Source organism: Juglans regia, chromosome 8, assembly GCF_001411555.2.
Source record: "Juglans regia cultivar Chandler chromosome 8, Walnut 2.0, whole genome shotgun sequence".
NCBI lineage: Eukaryota > Viridiplantae > Streptophyta > Magnoliopsida > Fagales > Juglandaceae > Juglans > Juglans regia.
In genome coordinates, this window is record NC_049908.1 from 1,388,188 (window position 1) to 1,412,143 (window position 23,956).

A 23,956-nucleotide genomic window follows, 5' to 3' on the forward strand; every position below is an offset into this window, starting at 1 on the left:
TGGTATTTACAACCAGCAAATTGGTCATTTGAATTATACTATCTATAATTTTTTGTAAATTTTTTGTCATGAAAGAACATGGTTTTTTTGAATTTGTAAATTTACTATATTATTAAAAAAACCAAAATTTATATTGTAAGAATAAAGCCAAAAACACTTAGGATGCTTTATTCAAAATTTTTTTTTATCACTTTTTATATGCAATGGAGGAATGTTCTTGGTGTTTTATGAATTGTTGTTATAATAAGTTTTGTTCTTGCTCAAAAATATAATAAATATGCCAAATCCTAAATTTTTTTCCTAAGTATTTTAGAAAGATTTTGGGTTTCTTCCGTTGCTTATTATTGAAAAGTTAAAAACTTTAAGGTTAATAGTGCATAACAATATTGTCACAACGTACAATTTTTTCTCTATGCATTAAATTATTGATTGAAAATTGAAATCAAATTTTTTATAAAACCACAAAGGAAGAAAAAAAATAATGAATTACAACAATTTATATGTGTGAGTATACAATGCAATCAAAACTTACAATGTATTTTCTGTCTAGACAAAAATTATCCTCTTATCAAGAGATCTAAATATATAAATGACTCTCCACTAATCATTTCAAGACCTATAAGTGCCTTTATATATATTATATATCTTTTTTTGCTAGTCCCTGCTTGTAATTTTTAGTGTATACTTGCTAATAGCAAATTAATTTTGAGAAATATTTTATTTTAAGAATTTTGATATGTGATTTCAATCTTATGATTTTTATAGGTTCCATTTTCACGGTATTTTTTAATTTCAAGTCTTATTTTGTTATCTTCGTTTCTTTATTAATTTAAAATGTATTTTTCAATATATGAATCAACGAAATTGTTTATAGCATTTAAAATGCACTATGGAGGTGTGGATTTCGCATTAAGCAGTTGTTAATTATTCATTTAGTCTTGGTTGTGTGGAACAATATTCAACATTTAGAAGAATTATTTTCTTCATTAACATAATTAGAAGTGGTAAGATTATGTTAATGAGTTATACAACATTTGTTTTGAAATAGTAATATTAATTTTGTAAAAGTTAAGCTTTGAAACTATTTTTTAAAAATCATGGAAAACAACTAGAAAAAAAAAATCTCGTATAAAGATTTATCAGAAGAGAAAAATGAAGAACTCCGTAGAAAAAAGAGAAATATATGCTAAAAAAAGCATCTAGACGCAATTTCATCCAGTTAAAAGATTCAACTTCATTTGGTGGTGATCAAATGATTACGTCCATTGATGAACTTTTAAATGATAATGTCAAACATATAAATATCATTCAAGACTTCACTATTCTAAAATAAGTGTTAAAGAGACAATAAATTTTTCGCGCTGATATTGACATCGATAAATTGGCTTCGTCTCATGAAGTATGTGTTGTTCTTGGTGTTAATGTCAGTGTGATTGATTCAAAGGCAACTTCATCATTAAACAATGTGACGAATCGTTCTGATTATTCGAGTGATTTTATAGATTTCCTTATACGTAAATCAGGAAACATGTACATAGATGAAATAATCATCTCTAATTAGCTTTTGATTCAACATATTTTCCTGAAATTATTTTTTCATCTTTCATATTCAAGCAGTCTTATATTATTTTTTCATTAAAATTTGAAAAAATTCTATTCAAATAAGTTTCATGTGTTCTTTGGGAAAAGTCAAATTTTGAAACAAGTATACCACTACCTTGTAGGAGTAAGAAACAATTATAATTATATTATTCATTCTTCTGATTTCATTGTCAACTCTTGCCACTCTTCCAGTAGTATCATTAGTCAGATCATTCAAATAATTTGATGGGTTTACGCTTATTCTCTTGTGTTCATTTTTTAACTCAATAGGTAAGGGGCATCACCGCTCTACTTGACTTAGACAATTATTGTAAGTCGTGACATCTAAAACATATTCTTTGTCATATGTGCATTGTTCCAAACATTGTAAAGTAAAATGATTCTATCATGAAACAAACGGATTTTGTTGTGCTGATGAGACAATTTCTTTGGCCATAAATAATATCCATGATCAGCTTTATATTTTTTTACCTCCAATATAGATGAAGCTGCATATTTTAAGATCTATGTTTGGACTTATAATAACAAGTTCACATTTATATATTTTGGAGATAAATTCGATAGAGATATTTGCAGACGGAATAGAATAATTTATATTTTTCGAATTCAATGACAGATCTATCACTATATTAATGATTTAGTTCATTTAAAATCTTTATCCTTCTTATCTCCAATTGTATTTTTATGATACAGGGCATGAATTAGAAAATCGCATTTATGATTCAGATAGAATGAATCCATCAATTATAATTTAACTCATCGATATTCTTAGCATCAATTCATATTCTCTGTTTTTTCGGTCTCTTGGTGATTTGCCAAATTTAAAAAATCAACTAATCCATATAAGATCAGATGCTGGCATAGATCAACGTGTATTCAATGTCCATACATCTTCACAAGTTACAGCAATATAGATTGAAAATAAATATGCAACTAAGTTGGGAGGACGAGACATTTGTCTCTTTAGTCGTTCTTGTGGAAGTCATATCGTTCAGTATTATTTTAGCTGTTATGATTCACTTCAGTATCCATTGTTATTTCCTTTTAGGGATACTGGTTGTCATTAAGGCATTAAAAGGGTCAAAAATCACATTAATATGTAATGAAACAACCCGATCAATAGATCATTACCGATCAATGTCAACAAAAGAATTACTTACAAGACAACAGCAAGGTTATATTATAATCTTAATATTTTCATTTTGTACTTCGTTTGCAGAGGTCAAATTTTGTAATATTTCATTCATTTTAAACTTCTGTAGCATTAAATAGAAGAATGAAATATCTAATTATTTCGTGTCGTGAATATTATTGCTACAAATTATAAATTAGAGAAAATGTTATATCAATTTTATTGTTGTCTTGTCATCTATTGCAACAATTTGTCGTGAAGATTCTATGTTGAATGTAATAATGTAAGTTTTGCACTCAATCTCTTTTACACTTGAATAAATATGAAATACATTAAAAATATATTAATTTGTTCAAACTTCTTGATGATGACATTTGTTTCGATGAAGACCAATTTGAATCTAGAAAAATCGATGATGAATTAGCTGTTGAAATTTCAGAAGAAGATATTTCTGCATTAGAAGACCTTAATAGTGAACAACGGCATGTCTATAATTTAGTCTTGAGAAATATTTTTTCAAACAGAACTACTACATTATTTGTTGATGGCCCTGGTGAGACAAATAAGACATTTTTGTACAAGACACTTATCGGCGCAGTAAGATCAAAAAAATTAGTGACACTTGCAACTATTTCATATGGTATTGTTGCATCTATCATTCCTGAAGGTCGAATAGCACACTCACGCTTTAAGATTCCACTAGATACTGATGAATATAGCATGTGTTATGTCAGTAAACAAAGTACCATTACAAAACTACTACGTGTAGTAAGATTAATTATATGGGATGAGGCCCCCATGTCTAGAAAACAACATATCGAAACATTAGATAAAATGCTACAAAATATTAATGATTCAGAGTTAACATTCGGTATAAAAGTTATCATTTTTTATAGAGATTTTCACCTAGTTTTACCTGTGGTTCGTAGAGGAACAAGATAAGAACATGTTGACGTTAGTTTGGTTTATTCCTATTTGTGGGCTACATTGATTAAGTTTCGTTTGACTGAAAATATACAAGTAATATTGAATCCAGATTTTTCAGAATATGTGTTAGAATTAAGTAATATAATGCCACTAATCACAGTTGATGAAACTATAAAAAATCTTGATGGTATATTTGTTTCTTATGAAGATGACTGTACTTATTTAGATCATTTAATAGATGCTGTTTTCTATTATATTCATGAATATTCAATAAATATTTTAGTTATGATGAATTGGGTAACACCAAATAATAGTTATGTTGAGAAATAAATATATTACTAATTCATAGGTTTCCTGGTGAGCTTAGGTGATATTATAAGTTTGATGAAGTAATAAAAGCATCTGAATAATCAGTTATGAAATATTTTTTTAAATTCTCTAATTCCAAATGAATTTCCTCCCCATTAATTGTAAATAGAGATAAATCGTTACATTATGCTGCTTAGAAACATTAATCATTCAGAATGACTATGCAACGAAACATGTCTAATTTGTCGAGTTTTTTATCGAAATGTCATTAATGCAGAAGTTGTAGGTGGGCACCATAGCGGAAAAATAGTATTTATTCCAACGATCTTATTCTTGCCAAATTTTGATGAAAATAATGGCTTCTCATTCAAACGAATCCAATTTCCTGTCAGATTAAGCTTCACAATAACTATAAATAAATTACAAGGGCAAACAGTAGATTTTGTTGGGATATATTCACCTCAACCTGTTTTCTCACATGGTCAATTATATGTGGTTTTATTAAGAGCTAAGATTGCATCTATAGTAAGTGTTTTAATTCGGCCAGTGTCGATTGAACGATCATAAAAGAACTACACAAAAAATATTGTGTATATAAAATTATTAAGATTAGCATGTTCAGATTAATGTTATATGGGTAATGATTCAATTGTATAATTTAAGTTTAACTACTTAAACAAAATTGTACATTTAATATAATTATCTTTTCTATATGTTTAGTATTGTGTTCTTTAATTTTTTTTTCAAATTTTTTTTTAATTTAGTATTGGGTTTACTATGCTTACACATTTAATATCTTTGTATGTGAACAATTTTAAAGATGCGGACGGTTTATACATCGATAAAATATCCATCAAAGTATAAGGAATTGGAAAATCAAAATGATCGCGACAAACAAGCCAATGCTCACCAGTGAAGTACCAAAACCTAACATTGATTGATCCAGAGGTATATTATTTATTTCTATCTATTGTCTTTTTTTTTTTTTTGTGTGTACTAAAAATTGGTAAAGGATTCTATTATTTTTACATCCTATCTATTAAGTTTTTTTCTTTTTAACTACTGATTTGTTAGGTCTTTTGATGTTTTATTTTTTAAATTTTTTCATATTATATAAATGTTGATGTTGTTCCGTTCATTTAGTTCTATTCCTATAACACATTTAAAAATAATAATTTTTTTAAAACCCAAAAATAATTTAAAATCAAACAAAATTATTATACTCAATCATTCATTACAATTTTTTTTTTTATAAATTATTTGTTACATTTTATACTATACAGGGAAATCGAGTGCAAGCTACAATATTTGATAAATATATTGATTCACGAGATGATACTTTGCATATTTTCTGGTCATATTATATTAGTACTGCATATGTGAGACCATTGGATCTAAAGTATAGAATTGAAATACATGGATATCAATGGATCTTAAATTCTAAAACGATAATTGAGGAAGTTTCAAGGGATGAAGAACAATTGGAGCCACCCAAGTACCAACTCATTCCGTTCAATAAATTAAACGCTTACAAAGACTCAATTGCAGAAATAAGTAATTCACTCTTTATTTTAGGATCTTTAATTATCTATATATTAAAAATTTAAATATTATCTGTCAGTTGTTTTAGTGTTGCAATCCATATCAAGTCATGTAGAGATATAATATATTCAGCACATGGACCAATAACTATTCAGAAAATATGTCATATATATCATTGATCAAATATAAAAATATTTTTTTGTTAGTTCACTCTTTTAGAATTATGTTCCAGTCTTTATTTCTTGCATATTCTGTTAATTATTTTTTTATTCAAATCTTTTAACTTAAACCACATATGTTTAACTATGTGGGTTCGATTTGTGCAAGATGAATGCAAAAAAAATTTGGAAATAATTAGGACAAAGTCAGTTATACTTGGAACAAGGATAAAAGTTGGTTCTTATAATGATATTTTTAATAATAAACAATCTTATATTTTCTTTTATATTGCATATACTTGCATTAATCATAATCTCTATTTTCAATGAATTATTGTCTCTTTCATCACGATCGAAATGTAAATTTATAATCAATCCTATTATTCTTGAGACTAGTTCATTGCAAGAGTGGTAATCGTCACGAATAAGTTATTATTTGTTTCATGCCACTTGAATATTGAAATCTCTATATTTTTTTCTTATGTTGCATTTGTTTTTATGAATTTTAAGGGCGGTAATTAATGATTCATTACTTGAGAGTATTATTGTAAAATGCTTGAAATACCCCGTCTGCATCTCTGTCTTTTGTTGGTATTCGGGAAATAATCAATAATTGTGATGTTGGTGAGTTGATCAAAAGTTTGCAATCCATAGCGGTAAAATCCTATTATTCGTAATAAATTCAAATATTTATGCAATCAATTCATCTAAAAAATTATTTTTAATGTAATGTATAAAGTAAAATTTTGAATAAAGGCGAAGATAATTGTGGTTGACTTGCGCCAGATATTTTTTTTACATATTATGTATTGGCTGTAATAAAGGAACTGTGTATGATTACAATGATAGCTTCTTTTTTACCATTGCAAACACCAAAACATTTCTCAACCATGGTATGTATCTTGCAAATTTTTTGTTTGATAATTTATGTGATAGATTTAATGTATAGCTTTTATTAATTATAACTTAAAATGATATTTTCATCAAATTTATAGTTATCGAGTATATGTTGAACTCGATAATGGTACAAGAATACTATTTTTTGTTATGTTTGGTGAAGTTATAGTAGAAACATTTGGTTGTTCGACAGTTGAGCTTATTTTCTATTGCCTTTATTATAATGAGTAAAAAATATATATCTTATAATTTTTGACATATTTACTACATTATCTATAAGTACATTGAGGTTTATATTAAAAAAAAAACTATTAAAAGTAAATTATAATAAAAATAATTTAAATTGATTTTTATATACTTGTATGTTATGTTAGTTTTATTTTTATTTATAATATGCATAGTAATTTAAATAAAAACATTGCATTGAAAGATTTGTGTTAATTTATAAGATATCAATTTCTAGCATATAAGTTTTTTAATTTTTTATTAATCATGCAAGACTATTAAAAATTTTTTTTGCATGAACATTTACCATATATAAAAAATCTTGTAGCACAAGCTTCATAGAAAGAGTGAATAATTGAACTTTTAGTATATCTCAATCGACTCAACCAACAGCAGCACAAGAATTTCAATATTGTCTCTATTGATGCTGTACAAGATGACACAAATTGATGGATCATAGTAAAAACATCAAATGACTTATATTTTGAACTGATATTTTTGTTGAATTTGTTGCTAAAACTATCAATGTTATAAATATGTGTTTGACTATACTATATTTTGAACTAATATTTTTGTTGGGCTTATATTAAACTTACCGCAGATAACTTTATTAAAAGTATCGATGTTATGAATATGTATTGGATTATATTATATTTTGAACTAATATTTTTATCTTCTAATCTATGTAAGCATGTAATTATTATACGCTACTTAATTATCATTACCCTAAATATTTGTTAAATTTTACATTTTTTTGTTTATATACCTTAAATTATTAATTAAAATCAATTTTTTTATAAAATATATACTATTTTTTAAAAATAATTATTTCATCGAACTAGACATAGGTTTGCACATTGTTCAGACCTAATATTATAATATATAACTTATAAGACATATTTGATGGAAATATTTAAAAATCAAACTATCATCTTCCAATATAAAAATTGAAAAACTTAAAAATTAGAAATTTATTTCTATTTCATCGAACGCGTGAAAAGCTAGTCCGTATTACATAGTTGACAAAGAAAAGCCTATTCCTTTTTTTCATACGTCGACGAGGAGGACCTCAGTCCGTCTGTAGCTCAATAGGGTTTATCGTTCTAGCAGCGCCTCCATAAGTCCGGCATCTCCTTCCCTCTGTGGAATTCTGTCCTTCTGTAACTTTCTCTCTCTTTCTCTCAACTTTTAAGTGTCGAAACAGTAGAGGGATTGGTGGCATAAATGTCCACCAAGGGAGCGACGAGTCTCACAAACAACTTCCTCGCAGTACTATCCAAGGTATGTTCTTCCAGCAACTCATTAGATTCATTAAAAAAGCTTACATTGCTGAGAAATCTCAGCATCGGCAGTGCCGCTGAAAGAACAGATTTTCAAAACGGTAATGGATATCACGTAGACAACTCTTCAGAATATCAGCAAAACTCTGGTGGGTTTTACGGTGAGGACCAAAATCCCATGGATTTTCACCAGAAATCAACCAGATTTATCGGGGGAAGTTCCGTGGGGGCTTCACGGAGCTCAAACCCCAACGGGAATTGTGGAGAAAGCACAACAAACGATTTTGTGGTGAACCCAGTTGCGCAAAACGAAAGTTTTAGTGGGCCTTATGGGCAAAACTATGGCGATTTGCAGCAAAATTCTAGTGGGCTTTATAGGGAAAGCTATAGAAGTACATATCAAAACCACCCAGTTGGACAAAATGGAAACTTTAGTGGAAATTATGGTCAGAGTAGTGGATGGCCACAGCTGGACCCAAACGGAATTTCTGCAAGTAATTCGAGAGGGTTTGAGCCGAATTCAAGTGGCTTTCACCAGAACAACGGCGAAGTTTACAAGGAAAGCACTATAAATGAATCGCAGAATAACCAATATCAGCAAAATGGGAATTTTAGTGGGCATTATGGGAATAATGACGGAAAGTTCTTGCAGAACCATAATGGGTCTTACACCCATAGTTCACCGGTACAGCATAGTATGAGCGGGTTCAACGGGATAAATAGAAATCTACAGCATTCATATGGATCTTACCTGGAGGGAGCTAGAGCAACGAGGCAGAATCCACATGGATTTAATTCCCAAGGCCTTTCAGAATCTCAGGGAAGCCTAAACGAGAACTACATGCAAAATTTTGGGCAAGCTCAGCAAGCCTCGTATGATCATAACATGGTGAATGCTGGAATGCAGCCGCAAGGCCAAAGTTGGTGTCAGCAGAGCCCTAGTGCTGGACACTATAATCAGAGCCTCCATGGAGGACAAAATCCGCCAAACTCAAATGCTTCTCAGATTATGACGACTAGTTCTCAATCATCCAGTCATCCAACACATGGGGGTGAATTGGCTGAAACATCTGACAATCACCCATATGTCGGTACACTTGAGGAGCTAGATAGTTTTTGCAAAGAGGGGAAAGTGAAGGAAGCTGTAGAAGTCTTAGGTTTTTTAGAAAAGCAGTGTCTTCCTGTTGATTTGCCCCGATATTTGCAGTTGATGCAGGCATGTGGTGAGGCTCGATCTCTACAGGAAGCAAAATATGTTCATGAACACATTGTAAGAATACAGTCTCCTCTCAGAGTGAGCACCTACAACAGAATCATAGAGATGTATTGGAAATGTGGTTCCATAGATGACGCTTGGCAAGTGTTTAACACAATGCCCAAGCACAATTTGACATCGTGGGATGTTATGATAACATGGCTTGCTAAGAATGATTATGGGGAGGATGCCATTGATCTATTTACTAAGTTTAAGAAAACAGGACTGAAACCTGATGGTCAAATGTTTATTGGAGTTTTTACTGCTTGTAGTGTTCTAGGAGATATTGATGAAGGAATGCTGCACTTTGAATCAATGAGCAAGGATTATGGCATTGTCCCATCCATGAATCATTATGTGAGTGTAGTAGACATGCTAGGAAGTACAGGGTTTCTGGATGAAGCTTTTGAGTTCATTGGAAAGATGCCATTGGAGCCAAGTGTTGATGTATGGGAAACTCTAATGAATCTCTGCAGAGTTCATGGACACAGGGAGCTTGGTGATCTTTGTGCTGAGATTGTTGGGCAGTTAGAACCCTCATGCTTGAATGAGCAATCGAAGGCTGGCCTTCTACCTGTGAAACCTTCAGACATTGCAAAACAGAAAGAGAAGAAGAAACTATCTAGTCAAAATCTTTTAGAAGTTAGGAGTCGGGTCCATGAATATCGAGCAGGGGATAGATCTCATCCTGGCACGGATAGGATCTATGCAGAACTTAGGGCTTTGAAGGAACAAATGAAAGAGGCTGGTTATATACCAGAGACTAGATTTGTGTTGCATGATATAGACCAGGAAGCCAAGGAGGAAGCCCTTCTTGCTCACAGCGAGAGACTTGCTATTGCCGATGGTCTCCTGAGTAGTCCAGCTCGATCACCTATTAGGATAATCAAGAATCTTCGTGTTTGTGGTGATTGCCATACTGCACTGAAGATCATCTCAAAGCTTGTTGGCAGAGAACTCATTATACGAGATGCTAAGAGGTTCCACCATTTCAAAGATGGGTTGTGCTCTTGCCGGGATTATTGGTGAACAAACTGAAATTTGAGGTACTATTTGCTTCTTTTTAAAAAAAAGCTTTACAGGAAGAATATACACTGAAGCTTCTATTATGTGTATCTTAGGTGTGAATATGTTAGTATATTCCATACACTGAAGCAATCTCAATATGTTTTTTTTTTTATAAGTGAAGCAATCTCAATATGTTAATCAAGTGTGTAATTAATATCAACTCTTTTGATGCGAATTCTGAAGTTCTCTTTCAATTTTTTCTCTTTCTGTTGATGATCGGGATACAATATGCAGTTGGGTTCTTTAAATCTTTAGCTCTAGCTTTTTACGCATCATAAACAAAGGACGATTTATCTTCAACTGGAAAAACCTGAGAAGAGTACAAATGGAACTGTCTTGGTTGCTTTTATCACAATTTTGGCCATATACATCTGAAGAAGACGGGAGATTTCTCCTTTTCAATGTTTGCTTTTGGTTCACTGGTCAACGAAATTGTCACCTTTTAACCAACGAAAATTGTCAAACTAATTGCAAGGCTTAAAATTAACATTTAAATCTAACAACGTGAAATTAAGCAATCAAGAAACCAACTAAGCTAAGCAATTTCAATTGACAGAAAATTAATTAGCAAAACTGAAATTAATTATGCCCTAATTAAACCTTAATCAATCTAATGTCTAATGGAACTAACAGATTAACAAAACTAAACTAATAACTAAGCTAGATTAGAAAATAATTAATGCAATACGAGCTGAAAATTGAAAAGCCCTAAAATCAAAATTCTAGGATTCATCTTTGTATTTAAATCATAAATTCTCAAAATCAATCCATGACAATTATAATGCCTATTTAATGGAAACTTAAAGAAGCAAGAAAAATAACTATCATCAAGTAAAATAAACAGCAAATAAAATGCTCAAATTTCTAAGCCAAAGATCTAAAAAATACATTATAAACTTTAAATTAAAATTAAATAAAAAGTAGGGAATGCAAATGGCAAGGTAGATGGTTGGAGATGGAAGTGGTAGGCAGTGGAGGACGGCTGGGCAGCGGCAGACGGTGGACCCCTCGAGGTTTTTCAATATGCGGCGCTGCTCTATTTGTCCCTTTTGTGTCTATCCTTTATTAATACTATTGTTTACTTATAAAAATAAAATTAAAAAAAAAAAAAACGTTTTCTCCTTTTCAGTGTTTGCTTTTGGTGGGGAGATTTGAATCACATGTAATTGTAGTTGTGTGTGTCTAGAGCCAGGAACTGCTATAATTTTGGAGTAAGTTCTTATCTGTTTGGAAATTGTTATTAAATTGAATTTGACGTTGTTTGTAGAAAGTAGGGTGGGTGGTGTTGTGTATGTTGATTTACATATAAAAATGCTTGTCTACGAAAATAGACCGGCTTTCAGTTGGAGGCAACAGGGTTGTAAGTAACAAGATAGGCCTAAATCCTTTAAACTTAGAAAAAGGAAAACGGAAGATTGGATTAAGCCCTGTCCCTATAACTAGATCCAGGAGAGTATGGCGGGTCAAAAGAAAATCTGGGTTATTTGAAGCGGGGTCTACATCGGGTATCGACGTAGAGACATTAGTGGAATATCATTTGCCTCATGTAACACAGGATAGACCGATTGTCGGTATTACATCCTTGGTCCCCGAAGAATCTATGGCTCCCTTGTCAGAATTGAAGGAAAATGGTGTACTGTGAGGTTTGAAGGAGATGTAGGATCCGCAATCACCCCATAGGTGAAGGGACTTACTGTCACCCCAGAATCTCCAGTGGAGAGAACCAATGGAGTTGCTGGAGAACCTATAGGTTTGGCGTTGGTGCCTTGTGTAGAATTGGGAGTGCAGTTGGATACTGTGTCTGGGGATAATGTTGCTCCCCTGGTCTCTCTTCCTCCAATAGCGGATTGGATTATAAAGTTAACGAGATTCAACAGTTTGTGGGAATCTCACATGAAGGATGTGAAGATCAATTTAAAGAACTAATCACTGCGATTGAGGCAAGCCACGTGCTTGAAACCAAATCAAGTTTCAAGAAAAGCAGCGAGTTACAACGTCTTTCTTGGACAATCAACTAGGATGCTAAGAGTGGTAACTTAACTAGAGGGAAGTCTAAAAGGAAGACATTGTGAAGACGAGAATCAAGGGGTTGGGTGTTCGGGTAGAGTTTTAGTTCTACGGGAAATAAGGGGTTGGGGTCTGGTCTGGTGTATTTTGGATTGTTTTTCCACAGGCTTTTTGGGTCATTAGGGGCTTTTTGGGCCATTTTGGGCAATATGTTTTCTTGTATACATTCAGGGCAGGTTTGGGGCACAAGACAAAGCATAAAATTCTCATCTCATCTCATCATTACACCTTTTTCAAATCCTCATACAAAATATAATAAATAATTCAACTTTTTTAAATCTCAATACACCTTTTTCAAATCCCAAAACAATAATAATATTAAAACATAATATTTTAAACTTCAAAACAAAACACAAAATTCTCATCTCACCCCCCAAACCTCCCCTCAGTGTACTTGGTTTCTCCTTTTGATATATATAATTTTTTACTTATAAAAAAAAAAACATATTGAAATGCTTGAGTGGATAATGGATTATGACCAATGTTTTTTATTAGTCTAGGCTCGCTTGAATTGCAAACCACTGAGAGAAAATTCTTCTGGGTCTGGTGTATTTTGGGTTGTTTTTCCACGGGCTTTTTGGGTCATTGTGGGCAAGATGTTTTCTTGTATACATTCAGTGTACTTGGTTTCTCCTTTTGATATATATAATTTTTTACTTATTAAAAAAAAAACATATTGAAATGCTTGAGTGGATAATGGATTATGACCAATGTTATTGAATAGGTGCCTAGGCTCACTTGAATTGCAAACCGCTGAGAGAAAAGTTCTTCTTGATCGTAAATGAATGCCAAAATAGAAGGAATACAAAGTGCCTTGAATTAAAGGCTGTAGATTTACACACAAGAAAAGAACCCTAAATGAGGGTTTTTAATATTCATTATATCCTGGAGATAGAATTGGTTGAGGCTTAAACATCTCATTAATCATGGGAATAAACTTTTTTGTTTTGTTTTTAAGCTGTTATTTCATTTTGTACTGATATCTGGTTTCTTATATTTCATTTATTCTCCCCTCCCTTTTATTTACTGGGCTTGTAAGCTGGGTTTTGGTTCAAAATTCAAATGACTGTGGATTGGTGTGAATTTATGACAAATGCAAAATTTTCATTTGAGTATAGCTTATCTCGGAATGTTTATAGGTCTTTATTCTGTAAGCCTGTTTATTCATCCTTACAAAATACGAACTTCTGAAATTCCATGCAGGTCTTAGTTCGGTGATTTTGAAGGTAAGGCCATGGTGCTTCCTCACACAGAAAGCAGTGAAGAAAACTGCCCATAACATGTCTAAATCATTATTGGAAGGAACAAGATCTCACTCCCCAGGATTGATAATTTTTTACTCAATACTCTTGGGTATTTTGTCCGTGAATTGACCTCGACGCAAACAACAAGAACATCTCTTTCCCAGCACTGAAGCTTTGTTTTTTCTTTCCCAACATTGTTCTGACATAGTTGATTGGTCTGATGTCAATATATTTGAACTCAAAACTTCATAAAATCTGTATCGGATAATTTCTTTTGTATACGCACCAGCTTGAATCTGGTGTCAAGACTCAAGACTCAATATATGCAGTAGCAGACAAACATTTCAAAAGTTTTTATTTTGATGGTGAAGATTAGGTTGCAATTAATCAGATGGTTGAGAACAATCAGTATCATATCATGTAATGCAAAAGGTTGGATGTTAATCTGAGATGGATTTTAAATTTCTTGGATTTTCAATTTTGTCACTTTCCTTCCTGGATTAACCATTTGGCTAATGCTATATAGTGTACAGTTTTTGTGTATTCTATTTGAAAAAAAAAATAAAGACTATTATTCAAAAAAATAAAATTTTCACGTAGATTTTAAATTTAATCACTTTTTAAAAAAAAATATATCTCCAGATTGCATATTGATTGTAAATGTTATTTCTAAATTGTTTATTACGTTTAAAATAGAGTAATGTTTATGAATTTGTCTTTCTTATCACCCTTGAGAGGTTTTTCTATTTTTATTATTGTTTTATTTTAATGTTGTGCTGAGGTGTGATGCATATCACATACAATCCTCATTTAGGGACTGTAATGTAAGTTTAGACAATTTTATCTTTAAAATTTTTAAAAATTATAAAAATATATCTCTTAAAATGATATCTTTTCTCATTTAATAAATGATCTATATATACAGTTCCTAAATAGGGACTGCAATAAAATTTTTCTAAGAATGATATTTGTAATTTTGGAGTGTAATTTATGTGTATTCTTTTTAAAATAAGTGAATAAATTTGGACCTATATGAAAAAATATATATATATATATTTTAATAGTACTCTCCACTTTTCAAGATTGTATATAACATTATCCCATAACATATCTTACAACCTTTTTTAACAATTTTTTATATTATTATATTTTAAATTGAAAATATTTTTATAAAATGATCTTATTTTTATAAATTACATTCACGCGTAAGTAGCTCTCTTTGAGAGTTATACATTAGGAAAATAATAATATGATCCATGAATTTGTTCCTTTATTTTGACGATTTATATATTTAACTTTTTTTTTAATTTTAATTTTTTCTCAAAATTAATATATTAGAATTAATCATTAAGTAAGTAACTATTAATATATTAATATATTTTTTTTATTTTTTAAAAAATAAAATTTTTAAAAAAATTAAAAAATATAATTTATAACAGCCAGCAAACCTAGCCGGCATACTAGGCTACTAGCAAGTTAGCAGTGTCCTTTCCATTAATATTCCCGTCCCAAGCCTAGACTAGACCAAGACTAGATCAGACCAGACAAGCTCCAGCCTTGTCTAAATGGTAGTGAGAGCATTCTCATTGGATTAGCTAAAAGTTAAATCCAATGAGAATTTAGCTATTAGGTCAATAAATTGCTCACATTGAATTAGCTATATTTAGCTACAGTAATATCCAAACTAATTTCTAAATTTGGAACACACTATTCATTCATCAAATCTTTTTTATATTATTTATTTCTCTCTCATTTTAATATTAATTATTTATCTCTCTATTTTAAATGACAATTGAAAAAATATAATTAGAATACAATTACAAATTAATATATAATATTATAAATAGTAAAATATGATAAAATAAAATAAATTTATAATTAAAAAAATTTTTAAATTTTCAAATTTATTAATTACTCATTACTATATAATGAATAAATGGATAATTCAATTTGAAAATTTGATATGAATAGTCAAAATTAAATTCATCTTATATTATTTTATTGTCATATAATGAAAAAATGGCTATTTCAATGTGGAGATTTATAAAAATAGAATAGTTAAAAGTTAAATTTATCTTATATTCATCAAAAATATACTTTAATTTAGCCATTCCAACGAGAATGCTCTGAAGACATCTGAAGTGTGCTTTCAAGTTCAACATCTTGGGATTTTGGCTCGTAACCTTCTCTTTGTGCGATCCCACTCAAACGACGAGATCTTCAATCACTTATTCTCCATGCCTTACCCACTCCTTCTCAAACCCTCAATTTCTATGCTCGCAACCACAATTTCCTAATAATGCACCCATCAGAGCCTCCATCTTTCATGAATCCTAATCCAAACGCCTACTAACTTTCTTGCGAAACCCACCACAAAACTAGAAGTTTCCATTAGCGCATTTTCCCTAGAACCCAAACATGCAGACGCTGCCGTATAAATTTCTCAAAACTCGGTTGACTCAAACCCACGTTATACACATCCTTTTGAGCCACACGAGCGAGCCAAGATCAGCTTTGAAGTACTTCAGAGGGGTCGAGAAAAAAGCTAGGTTTTGTTAAAAGCATGAATTCCTTCTATGTTTTGTTGCACATTTTATGGGGGTTCCGCCAACTCATAAAACCGCTCAAAATTTGTTTAATCAGTGCATCTTAGGCGATTTTGGGACACCCTGGGTGTTTTAGTTGATCACTTGGCAAAATGAGCTAAAAGGTTCGCGTTTGGGTTAGATCCAAGGGTTTTTAATTATTTGTTGAATAGTTATGTTAGAGCCAATGGAATAAAAGATGCTATGCCTTTATTTTGAAAGAATGATAGAGAGTGATGTTGTGAAATTATCACTTGTCTCAAAAGCTTAAGCTGATTGGAAGAGGTATATTTTATTATTTATTATTATCTTAACACTCTCCCTCACGTGTGGACTAGACTCTCACTCAATGGGTGGCTCAACAAGTGAAATATTTAATTAAATGAGATAGAGTGTAGAGTCAGGGTTTGAACTCAGAACTTCTGCTCTGATATCATGTGAAATCACCACTTGTCTCAAAAGTTTAAACTGATGGAAAAATGTAGATTTTATTATTTATTTTATAGATGTAACTCCTTGGGTACCCTATATGAATATTCTTTTAACAGCATTGGTAAGAAGAAACTTGTTCAATGAAGTGCGAGAGATGCATAATAAGATGGCATTGAAAGGAATTAGCAACGATTGTTATACAGTGCATGTGATGATGCATGCGTGTTTGGAGGAAGAGGAATGGGAGGCTGGAGTACTACCATTAGTTTCTCTATATGCATGTTCAAAATCATATATTTTCAAAATTTATTTTACATATCAAGAAAAACTCTTACATTAGATTATGTATCTTTGAACCAAATAATAAAAAAATATTATTATTTTTAAATTTTTTTCTTAATATTATTATTATATATTTTACAATTAGCACCATGTGCTCAAAAATACAAATTCCATATATTTAAATATTACCAATTTCATATATCAAAATGATAAATTTTATCAATAAATATTAATATGTACTAAAAAACACTTTGTATCATCAACTTAATACAAATTTCATATATCAAAATCATCTTAATACAAATTCCATAAAGTTGATTTTAATGGGTAGGAGAGAGAACAAAATTAAAAATAATGTTTGGAAAGTGAATAGTGCTTCTTCAAACTTGAAGAAATACTATTCATAACTATGTAAAAATTTAGATATGCATAAGTCAATATAGATGAATTTAAAAACATATTATATAAATATAAAGATGAATATAAAGATAAATAAGTCATTACTAGTGCTCGAGAAGGCCAGCGGCAGAGTATTTTAGAGATGCAAAGGCTACAGGTGTAGGACTTGATGCAGTAGCATACAGTATTGCTATTCAAACAGTTTGTGGAGGCAGTGAGGCTTAAGGATGAGATGTTGAGTTGTGGGAAGCCAATGAATTTGGTTGTGGCAACAAGTTTGATGAAAGGGTATTGCGTGCAAGGTGATCTGAATAGTGCTTTGGATTTGTTCAATAAGATTGGTGAGTTTGAGCTCTCACCAAACAAGGTTACGTACTCAGTCTTGATTGAATGGTGCTATAACAATGGGAACATGGAAAAGGCCAACAAGCTTTATACCCAAATGAAAGACAAGGGGAACCAGCCAAGTGTCTTTAACGTGAATTCCTTGATCCATGGATTCTTAAAATCTCGCTCTCTTGAAAATGCATCCCAGTTGTTTGATGAGGCAATCAAATGCGGTATTGCCAATGTGTTCACATATAATAATATTTTGCCACGGTTCTATGAAGAAGGTAAGGTTAATGAGGCTAAAAGCGTATGGAACAGATGATCAGAAATGGTGTGGTGTGCAGTGTAGTTTCATACAACAACACGATACTTGGCCACTGCAAAGAAGGGAATATGCAGGATGTTGCAAACAGTTTATTTTTGAAGAACTTTGTTGATAGGGGTTTTGTTCCCATATGTTTGACTTATAATAGCATGAAAGTGGAGTTATACACAATGCATTGGCTTTAAATATTGGAGTACGTCAAATCTAATCGAGGAAAGTGGTTATATGGGGATGATAAACGAAATTAGACCGATTAATGTTGGACATCGAAAGCTCATAGATTTCTCTTTCGACACATGTGGCGCATGATAGTGGGAGATAGTGACGGCCGACGCTTAATCACAAATAAATCTTATAAAAATAAATTTATAAATTAATATATATTCATATGTTAGAATGGATATCTCATTCTCATCTGTATAATCTTTTTAATTGTTCACGAGAGAATACTATTCTTGAGTGTCAATTTTAGTACGAACACTTCTCAATTCATAATCATTCTTCCATACTGGGTCTCTTTAGAAGATTCTCGTTGATTTGGTCAAATACAAATTTAAATTTTAGCTACTATCACATTGGATATGCATTTATCTATGCAATTCAAATATAATCTCTATATTAGATTATCTATTTACTTTCTATATAGTAATAAATATGATTAATTTAATAACTTTTTATTTAATTTAATTTTATTATATTTTGTAATTCTACCAATTAAATATTAATAATAATTATATTCTAATTAAATTAGTATTAATATTTATCACATTTATTAAATATTAAATATATTATAATTAAATCAATAATTAATATTCTAATTAATATTAACTAATTAATTTATTTTTATCACATTTTATAATTAATAATAATAAATCGAATCAAATTTCTTAATTACAAAAAACACCTACATACTTGGTGAGAGGAGTGAAAAATAAATATTATAGTATTTGGCTAAGTTACGGTACACTCACATATTTGGTGAGTCACTGTAGTTAATGTCTAAATTTAGACATGCCTAATTCAATATGGGGTGTTTTAAGTGTCTTGTTAGCTAAATTTAGTTAAAGTTTAATTTTAACCAAATCAATGAGTGTTTTTAGTAATTGAAAACTGTTACAAATATAAAGAGATTATACAAAAATAAACTCATAAACTGACGTGACTTAATGGGATCCGTTAGATCTATTTTATAATAAAAATAATTTTACAATATGAGGTATCACGTCAAATTACATTAGTTTATAATTTATTTTTATATAATATTTTTGTAGAAAGTATTTTCCTTAACAATTCTATTGGATATTCTATCATCTAGTATACTACCAAGAAAAAAATATTAATATAAAATATTTAATCTATATAGATTAAATTTTAAAATTCGAGAGATACGTGTTGTGATTCATTCAAAATTTCAAAGGGTCCAGATGAATAGGATAACGCTTTACACGAGTCTGTGCGCACTACGCACCCCTCCTTTTTTATCGTTGAGACTGAGATTTGAGAGTAGGAGTTAAACTTGGAAAAGAAGTATAAACAAAAAAAAAAAAAACTTGGAAAAGAAGTATAAAAAAATGTTTATTTATACCAATTTATTTTTGTTCTAACAAACCCTAGCTATTTTTCCCCCTTTCAACTCATAATCGCAAAACACACAAATCTATCAGAAAGAGAAGCACACAACGATAAAGAGAAAAAGTCTGGATTCTACAGTGATTCATTGTCGTACGATCATCGGGGAAGGTCAGTGAATTCTCTCCTTAATTTTTAGTTCCAGGGTTTCAATTTTTGCTCATAATACTTCTTTATTGTTGTGCTATCTGCATTTTTTTGGTATCAATTCAAAGATTCTTTTTTGGAATTTTTCTCTAAAGTTTGATGTCCTCTGCATGCTTTAGAATGAAAATATTAATTATTTTTTTTTTTTGAAAAATTTTGCGGTTATATGTTTTGATTTAATTTTGCTCTATTTATTGAATTTAATAATGCTATCTTGGCCTTGGATTGAGTACTTGTTAGTTGTTTTTGTACTTTTATTTTTAAATATATATATATGGAAACTGATTGTTTTTTGATTAATTTGTGCATGAACTAGCACCGTTATGTTTGTATTTTCTTAGTTTATTTTATTCCCAACTGATTTGGGTTTCTTGGATTGTTGTTTCTCTCCAAAACAAAAAAGAGAAGATTACACACAACGCACATGTTTGTGGTTGTTCCAATAAATATCGGCATGCTTTTTTTATGTTTTTTAATGAAAACTGTATGACTTATATGTTTGGTGTTCGGAATCACATAAACCGTTCGTAACATATGAAATCTTGGGTGATACAGGTTCTGTAATCTTGAATTCTCCATCAGAATAACAATCATGAGATTCATGAAGGGGAGTAAAGTGGAGGTACTAAGAAAGAAAGAGGCGACTCCTGCTGAATGGGCTTGTGCTAAGATTATTTCAGGCAATGGGCACACTTATAGTGTCGTATTCGAAGGTTCTTGTGGCATGAGAAGTGAAGCACTTGTGGAGAGAGTGCCAAGGAAGGCCATTAGACCCTGCCCTCCTTCTGTGGGAAGTGTGGAGAGTTGTGCAGTTGGAGATATTGTGGAAGTTTTTGATGTTGGTTCTTGGAAAATAGCCATGGTTGTGAAGCCTTTCGGCAGAGATTATTATTTGGCTAGGCTACTGGGGTCTTGTGAGGAGTTCAGAGTTCACAAATCCAACGTTCGGGTGCGTCAGTCTTGGCAAAATAATGAATGGATTGTGATCAGAAAGGTGGGCGTCTATTTTGTCTTTCTTTGATATGTTATTATGTTTTGTTTCTAACTTTAGTGAGAACATTTAAAGGTTCTTGCCTTTTACTGGGTCCTGGTATGTTTTATCTTGACTAAAAAATTTTCTCACTTACTTCAGTGTTCATATTCAGATGGTGAATTTCTGTGTAATATTCAATGAGGAGTTTGCACTTTTAATCGAGAAGTGCACCGCCTATCCTTACCCTTGTTTTGACTGATTTTACATTGGCTTTTTTCACAGGGTTTGGACAGTTGTGATTTGGTGAAATCCAACAAACCATCTAGCTCGTATTGTCATCAGATTACTTCTGGAGTTCCACAATTCATTTCAAGAAGAAAGATGCAGGCAGGATATAATTGTTTAGCTGCTCAAGACAATACATGCTTTCAAGAGCCTTATACTGTCTCATCTAGGATATTGAAGAGATCTCTCCCTTATTGCTCCTCTAATATTGAACCATATGCCAGAAAAACGAGAGGAATCCAGAAAGAGGGTGAATCCCTCTTGCTGAAAAAGGTAGATGCTGTTGCTTGCCCACGAGTAAATCTGGGTGAAACATACATGCATGCTTCCTGTAATAATGGAACAACTGGATGGTTTGAATTGGAGAGGGGAAATCAGATTGGTTCTATTTTTTGTTTCCATGAAAGAAGTTCAGAACCTAATGATTGTAGTAGTCTTGCATCTTCTGTTGGTAGTTGTAGTGTTGTTAGCAACAGAACAAATGAGTTGTCTGGTCATAATTTATCAGATCCTACTCAAGATGCAGATCCTATTGGTAGTGATGCAGATTCCTTTTATAAATGTGGAGATGAGGAACGGAAATGTCCCCTTTCTATGAAAGAGGATGTACCTGCAAGAATCCATAGATTAGAGTTGCATGCTTATCGCAGCACTCTAGAGGCAATATATGCTTCTGGGCCCTTAAGTTGGGAACACGAAGCTCTATTGACAAATCTCCGCATTTCACTCAACATTTCCAATGATGAACATTTGATGGAGATAAGGAATTTAAAATCAGCTCAAACTAGCATTCATCTTAGTTAACTAACAATCAAGGGATTTTTTTCCTTTAGAATAGGATATTCTACACTTGACAATTTCCTTCTCGTCATTGTAAGAAGCTGGAGGAGTGGTTATATTGTGTAGCTTCTGGTTGATTCAATTTGTAATTTGGAAATCATGTACTAAATACTTTTATACAAAAATGAATATGTCCAGGCTCATTGTTGTGCTCTTTATTTTATGTTTTATTCTTCATTTACACACACACACATTGAATTTTGGGGTGAATTTTTGATATATTTTTCTAAGTGGATGGATTTGTGATATTTAATTATTTTCCAGCAAAGATGTTGATTTTTTAATCATTAGAAAGGTTTGGCTGACATATCTTTTGAGAAGTTTCTTGTTGACCTCTCTATCTGCAGCTCTTGATTATTGAAATCAAGCAATGGGAGTGAAAAGAAAGCTATTTTGTGCTCCTTTGAATAAACATTTTGTTGTATTTAATATGGTATTGCTTGATGCCTTCACCCTTTAGTGCTGGGAGTTCTGTTTCAAGAATTCTATTGATGAAACCCCTACTTTTTCCAGGGCCAAAGTTGGAGGCTTGCATGCCTTGCTTCCAAAGGTCTAAAGATGATGCTGGGTTTTGCTGCCTTTCTCTGGGCTTAAACAATTGTGCAAGCACTTCATCCATAATGTATATGTATGTGTCCGTGTGTGTCTGTGTATAGCAATATGTCATTCCTGCTGGTAATCCCCAATTCCAGGATTGGAAGAAGTTCTATATTAGGACTTTGAGATCAAATATAATATTTTATTTCCATCTCCAGTGAGCCACTTATTTGTCTGAGACAAGATATCAAAGTGATTTTCCTCCTTTTATGCAATGAGTCCTCGGCTTTACTCCATTGCTTTGGGGGGGGGGGGAATGCGAGCTTTCGTGTTCAGAGTATTGTACAAGTAAATAACCTAAAAAAAAAAAACATTCTCCAAGTAAATAGGCACCACCTACCTTAGATGTTGGGTAAGGCAAGTCCCAAGAAGGTATAGGTTGGCTTCCAGCTCCATCTTTGCTGTGTTGCCCAAACCCAGGGAAGGGCATTTGCTGAGGAGTATGGTTTTGAGGGAGGGAAAGCATGGCTGACAAGCCTTCAGTGGCATGGTTGATTTCTGATCTGCTAGGAACCGTGGGACCCATATGGTGCCAACTTTTGAAACTTTTGGGAGAACAATCTTGATATGGTAAATCTTCTGATCAAACTTCTAGTTCAGTTCAGATAATGTGTGCATTATTACAGTTTTCTTTTATATTGGCTAAAAGTTTGTCTTTTATCCCTATGGATAAGTTTCTGTTAATTTAACTAATTCTCCATTATTTCTTCAAAATTGACAACATAATGAGGTCTGGATTTTCCCAGTTTTGGCTTGTATTTAATATATGATAGTTGTGAAGCTACTCTCTAGTGATTGAAGGGCACAGTGACTTGTATTTATGTGCAGATCTCTGGGCAACCCATCCTTGATAAAGCCTGTCAATGAGCGGAAGGGTTGCTGGGACTCTATCGTACTTAAATGCTGCTCTTCCTGTATTATCATAGATTTACTGTCTTGAGATTTAGTGGTGGCTGGGAAATTGAATTTGCAATGTTTCTTAGGCTTTTAAGATCGTTGATGATCGAGGTCAGACTTATCCTGAATTGATTGTTTGAGGAACAGTTGGTTGATTTTGATGGCCACCACGATCGTTCCTCTGGGTGTGGCAATGCTTATGATGAGTATTTTTAGCTGAGGATGGACCGCCTAGGCACACATTTGATGCTAATCTGAGTGATACTGGAGAGCAAACAAATGGCGGTTACTAAATGGAAATGAGTATTGATGTTCTAACTTCACGTGCTAATTGATTATTTTTTTTTACGCATCTACGAGCTGATCAACAGCATTATTGTACTTGAAATGGGTTGTTATCTCTTACATAAGTATGTTTAACCAATTTATTAAAATCTCATAGAATATGTATATCATTTTCGCTACCCAGCTTCATGTTCTATGCAACTGGAATTTCGAGGACAAGGTCTTGCACGCAGATGCGGTTTTA

The 23,956-nt window shown here is 31.8% G+C and overlaps 2 protein-coding genes across 4 annotated transcripts; both read left to right on the forward strand.

The window, feature by feature from the left end:
* The first annotated feature begins 7,821 nt into the window (after window positions 1–7,821).
* LOC109014107 (pentatricopeptide repeat-containing protein At4g32450, mitochondrial) lies at window positions 7,822–14,062 on the forward strand. The gene is made up of 2 exons (XM_018996434.2): window positions 7,822–10,373; window positions 13,666–14,062. Exon 1 carries the CDS (start codon window positions 8,017–8,019, stop codon window positions 10,354–10,356), a length of 2,340 nt encoding a protein of 779 aa, XP_018851979.2. The 5' UTR covers window positions 7,822–8,016; the 3' UTR covers window positions 10,357–10,373; window positions 13,666–14,062.
* Window positions 14,063–19,569: 5,507 nt separating this feature from the next.
* Window positions 19,570–23,855, forward strand: LOC109014108. Of its 3 annotated transcripts, none has more exons than XR_004802250.1 (5): window positions 19,575–19,799; window positions 20,391–20,829; window positions 21,091–21,366; window positions 22,447–23,100; window positions 23,359–23,855. XR_004802250.1 is itself a non-coding variant. In XM_018996435.2 (3 exons), the coding sequence occupies exons 2-3, from the start codon at window positions 20,428–20,430 to the stop codon at window positions 21,895–21,897; spliced, it is 1,209 nt and encodes a 402-aa protein (XP_018851980.2). In that variant the 5' UTR covers window positions 19,570–19,799; window positions 20,391–20,427; the 3' UTR covers window positions 21,898–22,074. The 3 variants fall into 3 exon arrangements, 1 of the variants encoding a protein (XP_018851980.2); XR_004802251.1 differs by lacking the exon at window positions 23,359–23,855 and adding an exon at window positions 22,281–22,366 and having other exon boundaries at window positions 22,447–22,687; XM_018996435.2 differs by lacking the exons at window positions 22,447–23,100; window positions 23,359–23,855 and having other exon boundaries at window positions 19,570–19,799; window positions 21,091–22,074.
* Window positions 23,856–23,956: the final 101 nt, after the last annotated feature.

Excerpts from the sequence above, each read along its gene's own strand:
- LOC109014107 (XM_018996434.2), top strand. The coding sequence starts at position 8,017 with ATGTCCACCAAGGGAGCGACGAGTCTCACAAACAACTTCCTCGCAGTA.
- LOC109014108 (XM_018996435.2), top strand. The coding sequence starts at position 20,428 with ATGAGATTCATGAAGGGGAGTAAAGTGGAGGTACTAAGAAAGAAAGAG. Across the intron at positions 20,830-21,090 it reads AATGGATTGTGATCAGAAAG|GGTTTGGACAGTTGTGATTT; the intron begins GTGGGCGTCTAT and ends CTTTTTTCACAG.